The sequence below is a fragment of the Hemitrygon akajei genome, chromosome 11 (genome assembly GCF_048418815.1).
Source record: "Hemitrygon akajei chromosome 11, sHemAka1.3, whole genome shotgun sequence".
Classification (NCBI taxonomy): Eukaryota; Metazoa; Chordata; class Chondrichthyes; order Myliobatiformes; family Dasyatidae; genus Hemitrygon; species Hemitrygon akajei.
In genome coordinates, this window is record NC_133134.1 from 39,315,968 (window position 1) to 39,339,943 (window position 23,976).

The window sequence follows — 23,976 nt, forward strand, 5'->3', positions numbered from 1 at the left end:
AAGTTGGTGACAACTGTGGTGTATTCATTCAGATTCCAAGACGAATCCCTGAATATTGTTCAGTTCATCAACTCAAAGCAGTCCTGTAGGTGTTCTTCTGCCTCCTTGACCACACCTTCTTGTTCTTCAACTGTACTGAGGTCTTTGGTCTCCGCCTCTACTCTAGAAGTAGAAGTACAGCCAGGTATTAGGACTTTGCAAAGTGTGGGGGTGGAATGGCATGGTAAATATTCTTGATGGCGGTGTAACAGTGGATCAAGTGTGTTGGCTCCTTTGGTTCCACAGGTGATAGTGGTGATATTTATTCAGAAACCTCAAAGCTGACCTGGTTGAAATCCCCTGCAATGGTAGGTAAGACATCAAGGTGTGCTGTTCATGGTGCTCAGCTTCTCCAGTGGCTGCCTGATGTTGGCTTGAGGTGGAATGTACACCCCCACCAGGATGATGGCAGGAAAAAAAATGGATGACATTTAACCACTAGATGTTCCAGGTTGGGTGAGCAGGATTGAGACAGAACCACTATATCTGTGCACCACAATGAGTTAATCATAAAGAATACCCTATCTCCTCTATCTTTAATAGACTGAGCTGTCCTGTTTTATGAAGAATGGTGACATCATCAGGCTGCAGCACTGCGTCAGAAATGGTAACAGTAAGCCATGCTTCAGAGAAGCGAAGTACACAGCAGTCCATGATGTCCCTCTGGTACTACAATTTTGCTCTAAGGTCTTCAATTTTATTTTCCAGAGACAATACATTCACCAGCAGGTTAGTTGGGAATTGGGTTCCAAGGCCTTTGTGTTTCAATTGTACCTGTAGTCCGACTAGTCTTTCATACTTCCATTCTCTTAATGGGGAACTGCACTGGCAAATCTGCAGTTTGGGATCTGCCAACTGAGTATCGAGAGATTTTAAAAAATGTCTTAAAACGATGTTGCTTGCTGAAGTAAGCAGCTATGACTATGGATTTCAGCTGTAGTAGTCCTGAACAGAAATATTTGACGATTCCCATTGGAGCTGCATGCAAAGAATCACCACTTATTGGCGCCATTTTATTTTTGGCTGCATGATAAAAGAGAGCAAAGTCAGCATGGTTTCATTAATGGGAGATCTTGCCTGGAAAATCCATTAGAATTCTTTGAGGAGGTAAACAGTTCAGACAAAGGCAAGTTGGTAAATATTATTTACTTGGATTTTCAGAAGACCTCTGACAAAATGCCACATGCGAGGCTACTATGCAAGGTTAAGAGCCAATAGTGTTTAAGAGAAGGTACTAGAATGAATAGAAGATCGACTGGCAGAAATCAAAAATTTGGGGATAAAGGTGTCCTTTTCAGGGTGGCTGCTATGACTAGTGGAGTTCCGCAGGGATTACAATTGGGGCCGCAACTTTTCAATTTGTACATTAATGACCTTGGTGAAGGAACTGATGGCATTGTGGCCTAGTTTGCAGATAATATACTGATACAGATGGAGGGACAGGTACTATCGCACAGGTAGGAAGCCGCAGAATGACTGACAGATTGAGAGTGGGCAAAGAAGTGGCAGGGGGATATAAGGCAGGGAAGTGTGGGGTTATGCACTTTGGTAGGAAGAATAAAGGTGTGGACCATTTTCTAAATGGGAAAGAATTCAGAAATCAATAAGCAAAGGGCTTGGGAACCCTAGTTCAAGATTCCCTTAAGGGTAACTTGCAGGTTGAGTCAGTAGTAATAATGAAGGCAAATGCAATGTTTCCACTCACTTTGCAAGAACTAGATCTTTTATGATACAAGGATGTACTTCTGAGGCTTTATAAGGTATTGGCCAGATTGCATTTGAAATGTTGTGCGCATGTTTGGGGCTCCATATGAAAAGGAAGGTATGACAGTCCCAAAAAGGATCCAGAGTAGGTTCACAAGAATGATCACAGGAATGAAAAGCTTAACATATCAGCACATTTAATGCCTTTGGGCCTGTAGTCAGTGGAATTCAGGACGAGTGGAATCTTTTTGAAGTCTTCAAAATACCAAAAGACCAAGATAAATAGAACGTAGAGAAAACATTTCCATTAGTTGTAGAGTCTATGATGTCAGAGCACAGCCTTTGACACCTTTTTATTCTCTTTAAAACTGAGAAAGAAGAAGAATTTGCAAAGTCAGAGGGTGATAAATTTGTGGAATTTGTTGGCTGAATTTGTGGGGGCCAGGTCAATGGGTTTATTTAAAGTAGAAATTGATAGGTTCTAGATTGGCAAGTCAGTCGTTATGGAAGAAGGCAGGAGGATGAGGTTGACATGTAAAAGAACTATTTAAAAAAAAGCCATGATAGAATGGCAGAGATTGCTCAGTAGCTGAATGGCCAAATCCTGCTCCCATATTTTGTGTCTTATATTACATATTTCTTGAGTTTAAGATAGTTTGTGTATATAGCGACAAATTGTATAGTCAACACCCAAACACTAAATACTTCCAAACTAGTAATTTAAAAATTTAAAAATCCCGCCACCCCACTCGGGATAGGGTTCCCCTTGTCCTCACCTACCACCCCACCAGCCTCCAGGTGCAACGTATAATTCTCTGTAACTTCTGCCACCTCCAATGGGACCCCACTACCAAGCACATCTTTCCCTCCCCCCCCCTTTCTGCTTTCCGCAGGGATCGCTCACTACGCGACTCCCTTGTCCACTCGTCCCCCCCAACCCTTCCCACTGATTTCCCTCCTGGCACTTATCCTTGTAAGTGGAACAAATGCTACACCTGCCCTTACACTTCCTCCCTCACCACCATTCAGGGCCCCAGACAGTCCTTCCAGGTGAGGTGACACGTCACCTGTGAGTCGGCTGGTGTGGTATACTGTGTCCGGTGCTCCCGGTGTGGCCTTTTATATATTGGTGAGACCCAACACAGACTGGGAGACCGTTTCGCTGAACACCTACGCTCGGTCCGCCAGAGAAAGCAGGATCTCCTAGTGGCCACACATTTTAATTCCACGTCCCATTCCCATTCTGATATGTCTATCCGTGGCCTCCTCTACTGTCAAGATGAATCCACACTCAGGTTGGAGGAACAACACCTTATATACCAGCTGGATAGCCTCCAACCTGATGGCATGAACATTGACTTCTCTAACTTCAGTTAATGCCCCTCCTCCCCTTCTTACCCCATCTCTGACATATTCAGTTGTTTGTTTTTTTTCCTCTCTCTCTGCCCATCACTCTGCCTGTTCTCCATCTCCCTCTGGTGCTCCTCCCTCCCCCTTTCTTTCTTCTGAGGCCTCCCATCCCATGATCCTTTCCCTTCTCCAGCTCTGTATCACTTTCGCCAATCACCTTTCCAGCTCTTAGCTTCATCCCACCCCCTCTGATCTTCTCCTATCATTTCGCATTTCACCCCCTCCCACCTACTTTCAAATCTCTTAGTATCTCTCCTTTCAGTTAGTCCTGACGAAGGGTCTCGGCCCAAAATATCGACAGTGCTTCTCCCTATAGATGCTGCCTGGCCTGCTGCATTCCACCAGCATTTTGTGTGTGTGATTTAAAAATATGCCATTAAATATCAGATGCACAACCTATAAGATAGCTCAGATTCAGAAGTATATTAACAGAGGGGAAAAAAAACAAGACAGCTTAAAACATTTACATTAAATCAAATTTGCAATGTTTTGCAAGTTAGTTTAGTTTTAAAAATACATCTGGAGAACACACTAAACCTTCCACATGTAAATTATTAAACAAATACAATGAATTTAATCAAAAGAATTTGACTTCAGAAAAATTCATGTCCCTGATGCACTTAGCTTTAAGATTTCTGCTGAAATCTTAAATGAATAGGAAGCTTTTTTTTGTTGCCAAGCTGCTCACAGGATCCCTGAACAGCACGAATATGCTTTACTGATGCAACTATTTTTAGACTTGCGTTACCTAAAATTTGCAAGTATCTTCTCAGGTCTAGAGGTAGTGAATGCTTCCATGAACAGTCTGAATATCTTTTATGACAATAGACATACAGCTTTTTTGACTACATCTGTAATTATTTAATTGGACCAAATTCGGGGAAATTTTGAGACTGAAGCAGCGGGGGGGGGGGGGGGGGGAGAAAACACAGGGGCAGGGGATCAAGAGACCAAAATGTCTTTCTACTTCCTAACCCATGATCACATTGAGGACCATTAATAAAATTTCATAATGCAGTTGTGGCACCTGACAGGAGCACCCTTTCGCTCCTGGGCAGAGCACAAACAGTTCTTCTGCACCTCACCTTCCACCCCAACAATTTCGATTCAATGGACTACCTTTTGAAATTTAAAAACAAAGAAATTTTTACCAGTACCATCAACATTCCACCACTATTCATCGCTCCATCTACTCATTCCTCTTCAGAATTTCAAAGGGACTATTGTCTTTGAGACTCTCAGCTACTCTTCTGTCACCATCAACCACTTCGTTTTAAATGCAGAAAGTGAAACACCTGTCCTTTCACTTCTTTTGTTTCTTCCCATTCAGAGAACCAAGCAGTCTAAGGCTACGTCCACACTAGACCGGGTAATTTTGAAAATGCCGGTTTCGCGTAAAAACAACAGGCATCCACACTAGGCGTTTTTAATAATACCTCTGTCCACATTAAAACAGATATTTGGGCGAATCTCCTCCTACTGGGCATGCGCAGGACACACAGAAAACAAGCAAAGAGGAAACAGGATACAATACTTCGTGCACGTTTGTCCAGTTACAGACTAGAAAAACTTAAAAAGAAATTGCCAGACGAAAGACTTGGTGCATGTTTGTCCAGAAACATTTCCTACAGCCATAGTCTCTTCACCGATGAAAGGGACGACAGCTACAACTAAATGCAATAAAGCTTGTTACTGGGCAAAAGTGAAATTTGCTGTTACCTCATTTGTTTGCCTTTACTTTTGCCAGGTATTTGTGTATTATTTTGCTATATTTAACGTGCAATAAAACAAGTTACTGGGCAAAAATGCCAATTGCATCTATTGAATGTTTGCACAAGCAATACATTAATAAAGCACCTTGTTAAATGTATAAAACATGTCTTCATCAGTGTTATCTTGTATTTACATACAATGTTACATTAGGCTGTTACACATCTATTGTCAGATATTGTTGTGGTGTTGGAGGTTGCGTTCAAGAATACAATGAAATGCCACACTGCCACCAACATTTGTTCCAGCAAGTCATGACAGCGGTTTTAAAAATAGCTGGTTACCCCGTACACACTATGCCGGATATTAGTCGTTTCAGATTTATTCACTGGAAAGCGCCATTTCAGTGTCGACGGAGGGTCAAAATGAAGAGAAAAAGCTTCGGTTACAGATTTATCCGGTCTAGTGTGGACGCAGCCTAAGTGAATAAGTGATTCACTTGCACTTCTCCCAAATTCCTGTACAGCGGTGTTCACAGTGTGGTTTCATGCACATTTTATAAATCAAAGACAAATTGGGTGGCTACTTTTGCAGATAAACAGCGTTCAGTATACAGGGATATTTCTGACTGCCCAGTTGCCTATTATTACAATTGTCCATTCCCCTTTGACCAACGTGCAGACCCTGTTATAATGAGGTCCAAAGCAAGCTTGTTGGAAAGCACATGATCTTCCTCTTGAGCAATATATCAAATTCCCTGACAACTCACTTTCTCTGTATATATCAGAATTGGACCTCTGTGCTACAAGGTTTAAAAACTGGCTCAGTTTTTCTTTCCCACTCTATAAACTCACCTTGATCTGCAGCACGCCACAGTTCATTAATGCTTTAATACACTGAACTATTCATTTTCATGGCAACATCAACATGAATCTATCAAAAATACTCCCTTTTTCCAACCTATTCCTCCAACTTCCTTGTAACTTAAAACCAACCTTTTTTTTTAAACCTCTTTTCCAATCTGACAAAGGATCTTCAACCTGAAATGCTAACTGTTTATTCTTATACGGATGATGGGTGTTTCCAGAAATTTTGCTTACTGTTGAAAGACACATGGGGATGGGAGGGGGTGGAAGTAACTTCACAGGGTAAAATACTGGCACAAGCAGCAGCATTCATGAGAGTTTGTGTTCTCAAATAAGTGACAGCGTATGTGTGGGTACCATCCTTGCAAAATTAATCTGCATTCACCTATGGGAAACCATGGGGATTGCAAGAGATTCTCCTGATTCTTTGGGAGAAACCAGGGCATCCTGCATTAGCTCAGCCTCCGATGAGTAAGGAATGCAAATAGTAATCAGGAAGGGCCCTGCAGCTGGTGAATGATCTCATTCTTGGAGAGATTAACAATTTGCATTTGAAGATTAGGAACTCAAACAGTAAATTGAGAAGAAAGAGCTAACTAGCAAGGTGAGAAATTGAAAGTAGACAGAGACTTGGGAAGCAGTTAGGGAAAGGAATGAGTTTGAATCACATGTGTATGTTTTATGCCACTCAGAATGTAATACCCAATTGCCTTGAACCTCCATGCTATTAAGCAAAATTTCAATCTGCCCCGACAACATGAAAGCTAGCATTCAATAGCAATGCCTTATTAAAATAATTCAATACAAGCATCTTCCGTTCTTCAGAAATGCAGTGGAAGCAAGACAAGCCTCATAGATAGATATGATATTCCTTTATTGATCCCAAAGGAAATTACAGTGTCACAGTATCATTACAGGTGCACAGATATAAAAATATTAGAGAAGTAAGAATGAATCAAAAATAAGTTACCTCAAACATTCTAACAGGAGGGGGTTATTACTTCCCTGGCTATAGGTTAACTCATACAGCCATATGGCCAAGGTCAAGAATGACCTCATATAGCGTTCTTTGGAGCAGCGCAGTTGTCTTAGTCTATTACTGAAAGTGCTCCTATGTTCAGCCATGGTGGCATGCAGAAGGTGAGAAACATGGATTTTCCAGAATTGCCAGGATTTTCCATGGGGTCCTTTGTTTTACCACAGCCTCTAATGCGTCCAGTTTGACTCCTATCACAGAGCCAGCCTTTCTAATCAATTTATTGAGCCTGTTGGCATCACCTGTGTTGGTGCCACTGTCTAAGCACCCCACCACATACAAGATGGTTCTTGCGACAACGGACTGGTAGAACACATGAAGGAGAGGCCTGCATATTCCAAAGGACCTCAGTCTCCTCAGGAAGTAGAGGTGACCCTGGCCCTTCTTGTACACAGCCCTTGTGTTGGTGCTCCATTCAAGTCTGTATTCCAGGTGCACTTACAGGTACTTGTAGGTCTTCACCACCTCCACGTCCTCACTATCAATAATTGAGAGCAGTGCACGCTTAGTCTTAATAAAGTCCATCACCATCTCCTTTCTTACTGATGCTGAGCTGCAGATGAGTCAGCTTGCACCATTTGACAAAGTCCTCCACCAGGGTCCTGTATTCATCCTCCCGCCCTTCCTTTATACACCCTACTATTGCTGAGTCATAACAGAATTTCTGCATATGACATGCCCTAGTGTTGTGTCAGAGGTACACAGGGTAAACAGGAAGGGAGCCAATACAGTCCCCATGGGGCCCCAGTGCTGCTTATAGACATGTCTGACACACAAGTTCTGAAGCAGCACAAACTGTGGCCTGCCAGTCATTCCATTATCCAGGATACAATGGAAACGGCAACCTGCATTGAATGGAGCTTTCCCTGCCAGCAATGAGGGCTGTATGGTATTGAAGACATTTGAGAAATAAAAAAACATACATACACGATGCTGGAAGAACTCAGCAGGTCAGGCAGCATCCGTGAGAAAAGAGTAGCCAACTTTTCGTGCCGAGACCCTTCATCAGGAATGGGGGGGGGGGGGGGGGGGGAGAAGAGAGGGCCGAAGCCCAGTAATAGAGATAGGGGAGGGGGAAGGGCTAGAGGCGCCAGGTGGAGAACCAATCAGAGGAAAGATAAAGGGGGGAGGGGAGGAGATAAGTATGAAAGAACTGTAGAGATAAAGAAGCAGAAAGTTGAAAGGGGAGAGAGGCAGAGAGGGACCTGGGATAGGGGGAGGGGGAGGGAGTTACTGGAAATTGGAGAATTCAATGTTCATACCACCAGGCTGGAGACTACCCAGACGGTAGATGAGGTGTTACTCCTCCAACCTGAGTTTGGCCTCATCATGGCAGTAGAGGAGGCCATGTATGGACATATCTAGATGGGAATGAGAGACAAGAGTTGAAGTGGGTGACAACTGGGAGATCCTGTCTGTTGTGGCGGACGGAGCGGAGGTGCTCGACGAAGTGGTCCCCCAATTTGCGTTGGGTCTTGCCGATGTAGAGGAGGCAGCACCGAGAGCACCGGATGCAATAGACGACTCCAGCAGACTCGCAGGTGAAGTGTTGCCTCACCTGGAAGGACTGTCTGGGGCCCGGAATGGTGGGGGGGGGAGGTGTGGGGACAGGTGTAGCATTTGCGCTTACAAGGATAAGTGCCGGGTGGGAGTTCTGTGGGGAGGGACGTGTGGACCAGGTAGTCGCGGAGGGAACGATCCCTGCGAAAAGCTGAGAGGGGTGGGAGGGAAAGATGTGCTTGGTGGTGGGGTCCTGTTGAAGGTGGCGGAAGTTGCGGAGGTTAATGTGTTGGATCCGGAGGCTTGTGGGGTGGTAGGTGAGGACAAGGGGAACCCTGTCCCTGTTGTGGTGACGGGAGGATGGGTTAAGGGCTGAAGTGCGGGTCGTGGAGGAGATGCGGGTGAGGGCATCATTGATGACCGCAGAAGGGAAACCACGATCCTGAAAGAAAGAGGACATTTGATAAGTCCTGGAATGGAAAGCCTCATCCTGGGAGCAGATGCGGCGGAGACGGAGGAACTGGGAATAGGGAATGGCATTTTTGCATTGGGCAGGGTGGGAAGAGGTATAGTCAAGATAGTTATGGGAGTCAGTGGGTTTGTAGAAGATGTCAGTGGATAGTCTGTCTCCGGAGATGGAGACCGAGAGATCAAGAAAGGGGAGAGAAGTGTCTGAGATGGACCAAGTGAATTTAAGGGCTGGGTGAAAGTTAGTAGCAAAAAAAAAAACATGATCCTCACAGTGCTGTCCTGCTTATCCAAGCAAGTGTAGGCTCTGTTCAACAGGTAGATGATAGCATCATCAACTCCAATGTGTGTCTGGTAGGCTAACTGCAGGGGACTGAGGGCTGATCTGACCAGGGAATGGAGGTGAGCCAGGACCAGCCTCTCTAGAGTCTTCATGATGTGAGAGATCAGGGCCACTGGACGGTAGTCATTCAAGACTTTTGGTTGGCCCTTCTTGGTACTGGGACCACACATGATGTTCTCCACAGAGTCGGGACCCTTTCCAGACTGAGCCTCATAGGAAAAACACTGTATAGCAACATCAGCCAGGAATGTGGCTACAATATCCTTTGTGAACTAGACTAGATATGTCCTCTGAAAGAGCATCTTGCCATCTGACATGAAGGTAAATTTTATTAACAATTAGGTATGGTATGACCGAATAAATATTCTGTTGCAGGTGAACACACAAAACAAGTTTTGACCAATCAACATAATTTACCTTAGCATTAAAATATGCTGCACTTCTGTTGAATTTTCACCATTTCTAATCCCTTTGAAGTTGGTATAAACATAAAAAGGAAAGTAAAATAATTTTGTAATTCATTATATTCTTCTTCAAACTGCAGCTGAAGACTAAATTCAGTAATGGAACAGCCAGGTTTTACTCTACTATGTCCCTGCAATGTAGTAGCATACTCAGCTGACTTAAAAGTTAACAACTATTATCAACATTGGAAATACCAATTCCAAATGAATTTTAAGTATAAATATCTAGATTTAATAGTACTAGACTTGTTTTTGTACCTGTTATTCGACCATTATGTTCCTTCAGTTCATGATTCTTGACCCACTGATTTCCACTTTTCTTATAAATATGAACCTCGTGGTTATTGGGACTAAGTGCTATCTCTGTAGAAACCAGAAAAAAAAATCGTGAAAAGTCACAATATACAAAGCAGTGACATTTGTATATCAGATATACAAGGATGAGATCTAAAATTGATGTGCTCTAAAGATAAATTTACCAGTTGAGCAAAGCTCTGGCCAAACAAATCCTTGTATTGTACTGACTGCTTGATTCACACTACACCACAATGATCATTGGCAACTTACTTACCCAAAGAGTTGAAAGCACAATATAAACATCTGGTGGCTTACTAGAATTGTATATTTACTTGTGTATTAATGTCTGAAATTCTCTACTATGGAGAAGGGAGGTGCAAGATTTACATGCAAGGCGTACAGGAGCTAGATAGATCAGCTAGTTGAGTGGTGCCACAGCAACATCTTACACTCAACATCAGTAAGACCAAGGAATTGATTGTGGACTTCAGGAACAGGAAGTCAAGGGAACACGCACCAGTCCATATCTCTCTCTCTCGTGTCCAAAACCCATTTGTCACAAACTGAGGTACAGTATATATTTCTTACAACTGGATATCATTTCCTTTAACTTTTAATTTTATTCAGATTTTGAGTAAAATCAATTGCCTTAAATTAAAGAAAATCCATGAAATGAATCCAGTAACATTTTAGATAATTCTAGTCTTAATTTTGTGTAACATAATTCACTGGATTGTCTCACAGTTAAAATACATGAAAAGAAAACAGATGCCCAAGATTCCTAATGGTTGGTGGTAAGATTGAGAAAGCTGTACAGCAGTCACATTTAGGGCATTAATGATCTCGCTTCAACTGACACATAGTTTTATCTGAACACCACAATTTTAGACTTTTTTTTAAAAAATTGACCTAGCTAAAGAAAAGAAACTTACATTTAAATCAAGTATTTCAAAAGTCCTCCTGAACTAATGAAATTGGTTGAAACAGCTATGTGGCAGTCAGCTTTCATGAACAGGAAATGAAATAAATGGCTAGGTAATGTGTTTTTGCTACTACTGGCATTATGAATATTTTACACTTTCTACAGAAGAGGACACTTTAGTTATATTCTAGATCTAACTGGAATATGATTTTTGATGTAGATGACATATTAAAAACAGGCAGAGAGAACATTCTATAGCTGTATTTCTATCACCCCGAATATAAGTACCTCCAACACAGTTAGTTCAAAAATTGATAGGGCATGACACTTATTACTTGAATCAATGCAGACCAAGGGCAAGGTTTAGGCTGATAGGATTCCTGGATCCATTTCTGACACTCAGCTGTACTTTTAAAAACAATTGTTCTACTATCAACAACATTCAGCGTGTGTCAGTCAATTAATTATTAGCAATACTAATATCACTGTTCATCCAATGATTCTATTATTAATTTCAGTAGAAACAGAGGCTACACTACACTTCACATGTAACGCTGTTGTATTATTGATTATGAAAAGTATCTTATTACACTCATGACATCACTACACCAACTATTTCAACCTCCATGCCAACACTCACTCCACCCCATCGTAGTGCATCAAATGTTGAATTCTTTATAAATGTCACTCATTCCTCTAGGCTTGATAGTTCCTGAAGCATGTCTCATCTTCAGGCCTCTGCCAACTTTGTGCTTAAAAAGTTTGTATTCTATGTAATACCAACTTTAATTCAACCACTTCTCTATACACTGGCCCTTGGTTAAGAAATACATGCAGTCCACAAGTTATAAGGTTTTGTTCCCGAGTATCGTTTGATTCCTTTGCAAGTCAGAAACACTTGTTTTATATAGTTACCCATATCTGTATTTTTCTTTCTCAGATGTACTATAATTCTTCCCCTTCATTGAATATTAAGGCTAACATTATCCATAATTAAACTAATGGACTATATACACTATCCATTAATTAATAAATACCATGAGACTTATTATCACTACTGTTTTGAAAAATGCTTTCAAAATATGGCAAAATTGACATTAGATTTCCCAGTCAAGGTATCTGTAACTTGGGGAGCCTATGTACATTGATAAAATTAATTCCATTCCTGTTCTCTACCCTGTTTCCCCCATACTTATAATTAACTGTATTGCATTTCTGATCTCTTGCTCAACTTTATTTGGTCCATTGACATCTGTTCTCCATTATAAGAAGTTCCAAGATGTGGATTTCACTTTCTATAAACCTCTTTTTCTGTCTCAAAACCCATCGCTTGAGAAACCCATTCTGAGGAAGCGTCTCGGCCCGAAATGGCGACTGTGTACTCTTTTCCATAGATGCTGCCTGACCTGCTGAGTTCCTCCAGCATTTTGTGTATGCTGCTTTGACTTTCTGGTCCAACATCGCACAAAGTGAGTATCTGTTAATTTTTTGGGGGTATTAGATGTTCCATGTGACATATTACTACTTTATAATGGGATTATATAAATACAGGTTGTTGTATGGACTTTTCAAGATGGGTTACAGTTATTAAGTAGCTGTCAAATTATTTGAGCAAGTTGGGATGAATTTTCCAGTTATTTCTGTAGTTAATCTAACTTTTCCTTTGCAGCTTCAATTTTCCAAAGCATTCATACTAATTACTTAAACATCATAGATGTGTTTAAGGAAAAGTTCAGTAAGAAAGACAAATAAAAGAAAATACGTGTAAAGATCTCATGTGCCAAATAATCTTATTCTGCTGAAAATTCTATTCAACCAGGTAATTCTGAACACACAAAAATGAAGACAATCTAAACATTTCTGTTTCTCTATTCCTCCTTCACGTGCTGTGATGCAACTAAACTTTTGATATAATAATTCCTTACTTTTAAAAAAGGAATTCTTTCCTGAAAAATATCTTAGTGCAATTTTATTAATCAAAATAGCTAGTAGAAATACACTTGGATATTTCAATAACACAGAGTATATGGTCAGAGCCTATGGTCCAATATGACAGCAATGTTACATAGGGGCTATGATTCAGCCTCACAATTGCCAGGGAGAGGGATGATGGATCAGGATGGAAAGTAACCACCATCTTTATCACAATTTACAAGTTTAAAAGGTCACATAGGGTCTTAAATGGCAATCCCATTTTTGATCAAAAGCACCAACTAAAATAAGAGAACTCTGTTAAAGACAGTTATTGAGTGATATTTGAGGACCACGAAATAACAAGTGATTTCAAAAACAGGAACGACAAAAGTCATCTGTGTCCACGTGACTCCAGAAACGAAGAACTGAGAAACTCAACGCCTTCACCTATTGTTAAATATGGAATTCTGCACTTCATAAGCTCTCAAACCTTTCAGAATCTACTTGCCACTGAATAACTTTTTCTCCATTTTTAATCCATAGAGGTTTATGAAAAGAAATGGCTCATTTGTCTCCAACACTGTGTCCATCTTCGCAGAAGAAAAATGGTTTAATTACCCTTTATCCTTTTAATCCTCTTATCCTTTTTCAAATTATTCCACCTAATGTTCACTGTTTCTGCAAATACTAACACGGGAATGTAGATTATAGTGTCTTTCAAATCTGCATAAAAACATCATTTAAGTCTACATTTAATATGACTTCTCGGACAGTTTCTTCTAAATTCATTAAAGTAGTGTAAATGGTTTCATTTTATGTACAGTCAGCCCTCCTTATCCGCAGGGATTGGTTCCGGGACCCCCCCTCCGCAGATACCAAAAAATGGAGATGCTTGAGTCCCTTATTTAACCTGTCTCAGTGCAGTGGACTTTGGGACTCAGCGGAGCTCTGAATCCGCAGTGTTTCTGTTCCACTGATGGAAAACGATCACGATTGAAAATAAAATGGAAATAATAAAGCGATCGGAAAGAGGTGAAATGTCATTGGAAAAGCGTTAGGCTACACTTGGTCAACGATCGGAACAATTTTAAAGGATAAAGCGAGAATAATGGAGCATGTGAAGGCCCTGCCCCAATGTTAGCTACAATTATTACTAAGCAATGTAGTCATTTAATTATTGAAATACATACGTTTCTTCAGTGTTTCATATGCATAGAAAGGTAAAATATATACTATATACTAAGACAAACGTTTGACTGATGCTAAATAATACCGGATGTACCTGTTCCAACTTACTTAGTAAGAGAACTTCCGTTTGTTCTCGATCCCGATCCACGGTAACCTATGCACATCCACCCGTATACTTTAAATCATCTCTAGATTACTTATAGTATCTAATACAATGTAAATGCTATATAAATAGTTGTTATACTGTACTGTTTAGGGAATAATGACAAGGAAAAAAAGTCTGTACATGCTCAAACAACAAGTGCTGGAGAGAGAACTTCCGGGTTTTCCCGATCCACAGTTGGTCGAATCCGCGTATGCGGAACCTGCGGATAAGGAGGGACAACTGTATTCATAATTGTCTCTTCTGAAAGTCCTGCTGACTAATTCAGCTTATTTTCACCTTGTCTAAATGTTAATTCCCAAAAAATCTACTGCCTAATTACCTACATTACAGATATAATGCTAACTAACCTGTTAAAAAAAATATCTTCATCAGTTGCTTTCTGTACTCTGACAACACTCCGTGAAACTATGATATCTGATTTAAAATTAGCAATATTACTCCTGAAATACAAAGATGGATTCCATCAGGGCCAGCTTTGTTTTCCTGAATAACAAATTATCGTTTATAAAGAAAAAGAACTTTTATTCATAACAATACCACCCATTTTGCTCTCAGCCACCACGATTCACCTGTTTTGACACTTTCTGTTCAGAAAAGGCTAATGTACAACAGTTATTAAATGCCTAAACTATATTCTTATTTTTTCTATGTTGATAATTTTCATACTTCAGCTATATCAACCTTGCTTGTGATATTTCAGGTTAACTGATATGCTTACATAGTAGTCATTCCTTTTAATAGAAGTATCTACTGTACAGATACCTTGGGGAAAAATGCTGTAATAGGAGTGTTACAGCATTTTTTATCTTGTAAATTAAATTATCTGTGTACAACCTTAATTATAAGGGTATACTGTACTTTGAAATGTACTGTCTCATACAAATGCAACTACAAAGTTTTCTCGGGGCAACTACCACATTCCTGAGCAGTAAAAATATTCTTAACATGTGACTAACCAGTCATCAGCCCATCAGCCACTCCCAAACAAATAAAGGTGTGTGAAGTACTTTTCATACATATTAAATTGAGCCTTTTTAAAAGTACCACCAGGACTCTTGAATAGTCTCAAATAATTTATCAACTGTGCAGATTATTTTGAATGCAGTTATCTTACTAGGGTTTGGTTCACAAGGATGTGAATTGATATTTTACCAGATATGCTAGTTTTGGATCTAACTAGCTACATTATATTCTATCACAAAGGCAACATTTTTGAATTACCTTTTTACCAGAATCTGAAATTAACAAAGAAAACATAAAGTCAGCACAGACATCATACTCTAGAAACAAACTACACCAATAAAAATATACTATTGACGTTGTTATGATCCCAGCCCCCTCCTTTGTGAGAATCGCAAGAGCCCTTGTGAAGGGGGGGTCAATGACCCAAGAGAAGAGAAAGATACGTGTTGTGTCCCTCGTTTCACGGCGAGGCAAAAGCTGGCGACTGTGGTCATTGTCTCGTGGAGACACCTTTGTGAATTGGGAACTGTACTACGTGTTTACCCTCAGGGCAACGTGGGTGGAGAGACGGAGAGAGATTGCATAATCCCAACCTGATTGACATCTGAGACCCCGTGAGTTCAGATAAAAGAGGGGTTGTAAAGACGCCCCCCCCCCCCCCAGACGCACCAGAAGACACACTAGAAATCCTGTGACAGCGTTTAATAGCGACAGCCGGTGTGGGGGGGGGGGGGGGGAGTTCGTGTGCGTCTTTTCCTTGCCTGGGATTGGCGACCTCACCACGGAAGAACAGCTTTAGCTACAGGAGAGGCCACAAGTGAACGGCCATCCCCCAACGAGACTCCAACGGATCGAACTCATAAAGGTTGGAAAAACCCGCCGGGTAACTGTTCCATTCTATACCTATCTCTCTCTCTCCAACAAAGTGCACCACCGCGACAACCAAAAGACGGCAGCTGGTGGAACTGCAGTGACCTCGAGAGACTTTTATATTTACATCGGACAATATATATTACCCCTAGACAACGATAGAGCTTATTTCTTAGTGATTATTACTATACCTGCGCTTTAGATTGAGTATTGACAACGTATGTTATCTGAATGTTTGTATTAACCTTATTTTTGTGCCCCTTTATAAATAAAAACTTAGAAAAAATAGTGCCATCAGACTTCAACGGACCTCTCTATCTTTGCTGGTAAGTGATCCAGTTACGGGATACATAACAACGTAAACAAACAGGCCATCTATTTTTCCATAAGGCACTGACCATTCTTAATCATTTGGATGGACGTCACAAAATATGACTTACGTGTCCGATCTTGATTCCAAGCATGACATGTGATTGGTTCAAACAAGAATTGATGGCGAGACATTCTACTTTAAAATCTTCTTACGGCCTTGACTGAACCTTAAGGTATTATAAAGAATGAAATAACATTTCAGTATTTTGAACACTTAATCTAAAATGAATTTAAATCACAATTATTTTCAGCAATCCTTTCCAAATTACTTATAGAAAGGAACCACCCAATTCTTCACAGCAACAACAGCTAAACCACATCAACTAAGCAGGGATTTCTTTAAAAACCGAAGTGAATAACTGTTATCAAACATTCCATTCCAAATAATTACTTTAGCCCTGGAGTATTTGGGGGGGGGGGGGGGGGAGAGAACCACACTTCCTTGCGTAGAAAAGGATAATTTACTTTAGAACTATAAGCACGTTTTTTTCCCCCCTGAAATACTCCAGGAACAATCTACTATCAATTGACCACATTTTAAAATTTTCTAATTAAAATAATATGTGATGCTCTATTATTGTCAGAGACAATGCATTCCCAGGCAGAAATATGAGACAGTTGTTCTACTCTGTTCCCTCCGATTATGTTGCTGAATAAACAGGAATGAGCAAGAGGCATGTTTTTAGAAATGCTAGCCTAAGATATATGGTGCAAGTTTAGGATCATATCACTGGAGAAAAGGCAGATGCAACCTGAGTTTTGGTCACTGCTTTTAACGGGCAAGTCCTCAGAAATCAGTAATTTAACCATTCCAGAGCAACCATCCACAAGCACCTTTACCACTTAAAGATCTAAAAGAAATACAGAATAGAATTATGGTTCTTATTTTGAACATCCACACATGCTTAATCAACTAGGTCCAATACTATATAAACAAGTTGCTAAAGATCAATGTAATCCATTAAGATTGTCTCAAGATTAAAACTTCTATAAGCAATCCATATCCATTGTCTTCATCAAAATGTATCCCTGCTCTCTCTTAAACTGATCTACTCTGTCTCTGCCAACTCTCAGTAAACGATGCACCAAGTATTGGAACTGATTTTTCATGTCAGAAAAAAAGTAGGCCGACTTCCTGGGTTGAGGATTTTTGCTTCCACTTCATGGTGCCTAACAGGCCGCTTTGGAATCTGTATTGGAAGACTGGGAGATGCTTGATGGAGTGAGATGGAAGATGGTGCATTCCTTCCATTAGTGATGATGGGTTTCATAATACTCCACAAGAAAGTCAGGTTTTGTTAATATATTTCATGCACCTTCCCCATTTTGATCAACCCTGCATCAAGGACTCCATTGGGTGAAATATTTGAAACATTATCCTCTTGCCTTTTTAGTAATCTGTTGGTATATTCAGTTGGAGCAAAGTTTCTCTTAGGAAGTTCTCTATCCTGCATGCAAACAATGTGAACACCAAATGGAGATAGCTAACTGCATTACAGCCTCATTGCTGGGGCCACTGGCTTGAGAGAGTGTGTCAATTACATCCTGTGCTGGAGTTACAGGATTATGAAGGAACATTATTGGTTGCATTTGAGACTTTCTGAAATGTACAGGAGAGCAGTGATCAATGCTGTCAAGTAGACCATAAGCTTTGTGTCAGGTTTGAGACCATTTCAAACATAAATCTAACACATAAAGGCATACAACCATGATTCAAACTTCTGGTTTCAACAAAGTCCCAATCTCAGTGCAGAGTAGCTGTGTCATCATTCTCAGTCTGTCTTGTTGCAATATTGCATTTCACCACCAACAAGCTTTTCACTGCAATAGGCCTCATATAGAAGATGAATGGGAAATTGTTCAACCTCCACCATTTCTACTCCAAATTCAGACAAGGAGTTACAGCATGTGCACACATTTGGAAGCTAAGAAAGTTACTGCTTCCATTGTGTAACACCATCCCCAACAATAAAGATCTAGGAGACCCTAAAAATAGAATGAACCATAGTCCACATCTCAGGAGTGAATTTTCAGCAAAGACAGACATTATTTGTACCTCATCACCAGTTCCTGTGAGAGAACAACTCAATGTTTCAAGAAAAATCTACTATAGTATAACTGAGTTTACTTACTTAGAGATAGAGCATAACAATAAGGCCCTTTAGGCTCAATGAGCCCGCATCTCCCATGTGATCAATTAACCTACTAATTTATAGGTCTTTGGTGTGGGATGAAACCGAAGCACCCGGGGAAACCCATGTAGTCACGGGGAGAACATACAGACTTCTTACCAACAATGCAGAATTGAACCTAGGTGACTGGCACTGTAATAGTCCTACACTATCAACTAAACTGCCGTGAATTGTCATAAGTTACTAATTTGAACTAAACATTTGGCCATGTTTGCACTGTGGCAGCAAGGTTAAAAATATATTCAGCGAATAAAGGTTAAAGAGTATGATTCAGCCAATTATCTGTACAAGTCAAAGTGTTAAGTACAGTAGAATGAATGGCTTTACAGTTGCTCATAAGCATATTTTCAAAAAGTTTCAAAGTGCAGTCTGAGATGCCATTCAACTACATGATAAAATTCAATCAAAATATCCAGCTGATTAAAAAAAGGTTCAGATCACGAATATTATGTTAATAATATGGAGATAAAGAGCAAATGCATAGATTTATGAAAATATAGCAATGAAAAGGCAAGGCTTATGCAGCTGCTTTGGAGTCAAGAATCATACAGCACAGAAACAGCCATTCCACTCAACTCAACCAGCCAACTATGTTGTCCAGCAAGCTAGTCTCATTTGCCCACAGCCCTCTAAATCTCTCAACCTTCTATCCACATACCTATCTAGATGGCTTTTAAATACTACTAATGTGTCTATCACAACCCCTATTCCAACTCATTCCCACAAAAAAATGCACCACCCTTTGCATGAGGAAACTTCCCTGATGTCTTTTAAATCTTTTGTCTCAACTTAAAACAGTGCTTTCCTGTTTTAGCAGTCCCTCCCTGGAAAAAAAGGCTATGCACCTTCACCCTATCAATGCCCCTTATCTTATATACAGAAACTCTACCAGGTCACTACTTTTTTGTACGGCATTTTATAGGAGGCATTGCTAAATACTTCATAAAAATACATTGTATGAGAAATACTAATGTACCCTATGATTTTCTAATCCTCTGATTTTAACTGCCTGTAATGCATTCCTTAAAATCAATATTTCACTTTCAAGGAGACTTGGTTTGCAGTAGAACACAGGTAACGGCTTTGCTGTAAAAGACTAAACAGCATCAATGCTTTGCCACTTAGATAATGAAGCTATGGTACCATCTATAGTTGAATTACAGTCAGCAATTGTTATAATGCTGATGCTGTCTAGAATGGGCAGTCGACAGGATATAAAAACTGCTGTAATAAATTTACTTTGTGTGCATTCTGCTTCTTTTCATCTGTGATAGTTTTCAGTTGGAAGTTTTGAGAAGCTACAAAACTGAGTACCAGAAAGCATTAATGGACTAAATGTTGGCAATTTTCATAGGCCAAATATACTTCTGATGTCGTTAGCAACACAGTCAAAATGCTAGAGGAACTCAGCAGGTCAGGAGCATCTATAGAGGGAAATAAACAGTTAATGATTCAGGCCAAACCTCTTCATCAGGACTGCTACCTATCTTGCTCACTCATCTCCTATTTCATTATCCTTTCTCAGAGAGTCACTCGCTCAGTCGCCACTCTATTTCATTTTTCTCTTCATCTCGCAAAAGTGTTTTATCTCTAGGTTTTGCTCCCTGTGATGAAAAGATAATTGACCTGAAATATCTGTGCTTTTCACTTCAAGGATGCTGCCTGACATGCAGAAGATACTGGAAATAATTAGCATTCATTTCAGGTTCGCTCTTTTGCAGCTTTTTTTTTTAAAAACAGTTTCAATTTTACAATAATAGTTGTTCAATGAGTATCCATATGATCTTGTGCAATATGTAGAAAAAAAAGTAGTGGGATGCAATGCAATAACTGGAATAAATCACATCATTTACTGCTCTTTAAATCTTTTGGGTTCAGTCGGCAAATGCAGAATCCTGCTTGTTAGTTCCAAGGTCATACAAACAACAATAAAAAATGAGTTGTTAATCATTTATGGCATATTGATGAAGTTTCCGCCTTGTTTGAAAAGCAACAGGAATTTTTAATGTTTTCTTCCACCCCCCCCAATAAAAACAAACAAGTTTGGCTCTTGGGTTAACCATACATGATAGATAGCACTTTTGTTAAAAAGGCCACTCAGTACTTCATTGAACTATTGGTTTAAATATATATTGTCCTTGTAATACTCCAAATGAATACTACATGCAGGATTCATAAAAACTACAAAAACTCAAATGTGATTTTCAAGTAATTTTCTCATAAAATATTTTTTGGCAGTAAGTTTATTTTATATAATGTTTTTATCATCTTTATCGAGAACACTTTACATTCCTTCTCTTATATCTCATTGTTCCCCCACCCTATTTGTACTTCAACCTAATGAGTCACATCACAGCACCATGAAGCAAAGAGGTTGTAACAATTTAACTTCAAACACAGAACAAACAACTGTACAACCTTCTAAAACAAAATGGTATCTAACTGCAAATGTATACGGAAATAAAACAGCACTCTTTAAAAATCAATATTCACCTTTATTTATATATGTGTACATATACACACACACACACACACACACACACACACACACACACACACACACACACACACACACACACACACACACACACACACACACACACACACACACACACACACACACACACACACACACACACACACACACACACACACACACACACACACACACACACACACGTACACGTTTTCAGGTACCACAAAAATATTGCAGAAGACTTAAAAATTATCTTTCAATGTTTGCTCACTGACATTTCTCTGACCCAGTGGCTACATATTCAAATACCACCCTAGGGATCCGAACACACCTTAGCCTAGATATGCTACATTCTTTGTATGGCTGCCTTTCAGTTTCAGTAAAATTGAGACCCTGTATTTCTCCAGCTGAATGTAATGGACTATTTCAAGGAGAACCAGAAAATCTTGTTCCTAACCAACAAGGCTTCTCAAGCTGCATTAATAAAGCTGATCATTTACCTTTCAACTCTTTATTGAACCTAACTTTTGGTTGTTTGGCTTGCCTAAGTAACAGTAACTGAAAATACTGTGGAACATACTATACAAACAACAGTAATTTCCTTTTGGCAAATAACCTATTTAAATTGTACTTATATCACCTATGTATTGACTGAATTAAAGACCTTCCAATATTAAAACTAGAGTTATTGTGACAGAATTATCAGTTATCCTAATGACTGATTCTCTCTCCTGGTATAAAGCTCATTATTCTCTATCTGGACCTGACCCATATCTGGAAAAGAATACACGTGAGAACATTTCACATGTCTACTGTGCTCCACTGAATCCCTGTGGCAAAAGCTCACATCAAATGTGAATAAATTGGAGAATATACATCCTAGATAAAAAATATTCAAATAAATTATTTCCATAACTTTATATACTATTTACTGAACAAAATTACTGAATTATTTCCTTGACAAGTTTCAAGGGGCATGGACCACTGAAGGAAAATCAGTTCAAGCCCTCACATTTTTTTTTACATTAAAACATTTTGAAAACAATGATTGTATCAATTACAGTGGCAATAACATGATCAGAATATCATGGGTAGACACCAGGTTCATTGATATCTATCCCCCATACCGTAAGGCACACAATGTAGTTAATTCCTAACCAGAATGTTTTTAGCAAGGCACTCAAGGTGGGCATTAATTGGATATAGACAATAAATACTAGTTTTGTCAAGAAAACCAGCATCCCATGAATAAACAAATAAAAGACAAACGATGGCATTCTGTGGAATGCCATCAATTTGACCATACCCTTTCCTACATAACAAGTCTGAAAAGGGTCTGCAACCCAAAGACATTAAACTATTTCATCTTCCACGGATATTGCCTGAACTGTTGTAAAATTCTTAATAACGTTTGTTTTTATTTCAGATATCAAGCATTATTTTGATTTTCAGTGCCTGAAAATTCAACATCCAGAACTTCCATCCCCTCCCAATAAAGTAAAAAACCAAGTTTCGACTATAATTGTTAAAGCGGCAAAATAAAAAAAAAGCCACAGGTAACATAGCATTACGTTTCGTTTATCCTAATGATTAAACCATAAACTATATAACCATGGGAAACTGCAGTTTTGGCCAAAATTCAAGGGGGAAAAATCCAGTGGAATACATGAGCGTTACGATCGCCTCGTTACCCCAGCGAAGCAACAACTCTATGACCTGAACCGTCTTGCCTACTGTGTTTTATGCACTTGTTCTGTCTGCAAGCTTGGGACAACCCCTGAAGCACCGTAAACCTAGGGCAGCCCCAATCCCGGGGGCAGGTCACCAGTGTCCAATCTTTATCCTTTCTGGGTCTTAGCGGTCAATTTCTCGCCAGTTCCCACGATGTGTGACTGATGGACAGGGCCCTGCCTCACACTGGGCCTGTCGCACAATCACCCTCCTCCTCTTTCTCTCCCTTCTTCTTTCCCCTTCTCCTCTCTTTTCCCTTCCGCCGGTTGCCGGCTTGCTTCCAAGCCTAGGCCTCAGCAGTTCCTTTTCCCTTTTGGGAGCGCCCCACAACATTGCCTCACCGTCCTCACACTCCCCCTCCCCCCTCCCCCCTCGGCCGCATACCCCCGCCCAGCTCCTACCTGTCGGGGATTGAATTCGCGGACTCTGGTCAGTCGACACGAATTCGGTCACCAGGCGCAGACGGGCTGTCAGGATCCGGGAGCGGCACCGTGAACACGCCCGTGCGCGGGTTCTGAGCACGTGGGCGCGCACGCGTCGGACGCAAAGTCCGGTGCTGCGCTCGCAAACATTTGCTAAGGTGCGCTTGCCTCAAACGCTGTGCTTTAGCTCAGTGGGCCTCAAATAGTACAGACCAACAATTCTGCAGCTGGTGGAAATCTAAAATTAGCCAAGAAATATTGGCGTTTCTCAATAGGTGAGGCGGCATGTCATATTATGATGTAGGAAGCCTCAGATTCGTTTATATACTAGGGTACAATGAGTTTCCTTGTTGGCATGAAGCTTATAGATTAAACCATACACATAGTAGTCCAAAACACCAGAATAATCCCAAAATTGTGGCCTATTTATGCCTGTTGTCGGAATATTCCCATTTCTTCATATATTTCCCTATAATTTACTCCCTTTCACGTGCCCAGCAATTTCTCTCATTCTGCTGCCATTCATCAGAGTTAACAGATAATTTACATATCGGTAGCAATAAGCAGAAGGAGTGATATACTGTAACTGTTTAAAGAGCAGAATGTCAAACGTTGTCATCTCTGGATCACTTCTGGTGCCATAAATTAGTGACTAGGGAGTAGAAGGATATGTAACATGTATGTGTGGGTGAAGGGATGATGAAAGCAGATGTTCCTAGATCTAGACCAGGAGGTCCTGAAGAGAGGTTTTTTAGGGAGCTAGGTAGAAAGCTGAAAAGCAGGACTTCCAGGGTAGTAATTTCTAGCTTGCTGTGTGTGCCACATCCCAGTGAGGGTAAGAGCATTTGGAAGATAAATGTGTGGCTAAGGAACTGGTGCAGGAGTTCAGATTTCTGGATCATTGGGATATTTTCTGGAGTAGG

The 23,976-nt window shown here is 40.2% G+C and overlaps 1 protein-coding gene across 1 annotated transcript in view; it reads right to left on the reverse strand.

The window, feature by feature from the left end:
- The window catches only part of LOC140735500 (actin-related protein 2/3 complex subunit 1A-B), a 49,455-nt gene extending 26,275 nt beyond the window's left edge, over window positions 1-23,180 (reverse strand). The window contains exons 1-3 of the mRNA XM_073060661.1: window positions 23,033-23,180; window positions 16,301-16,399; window positions 9,799-9,903 (exon numbers count right to left, since the gene is read on the reverse strand). Of these exons, the coding sequence (XP_072916762.1) occupies window positions 9,799-9,903; window positions 16,301-16,364 (169 nt within the window). The 5' untranslated portion in view covers window positions 16,365-16,399; window positions 23,033-23,180. The remainder of the gene's footprint in view (window positions 1-9,798; window positions 9,904-16,300; window positions 16,400-23,032) is intronic.
- Window positions 23,181-23,976: the final 796 nt, after the last annotated feature.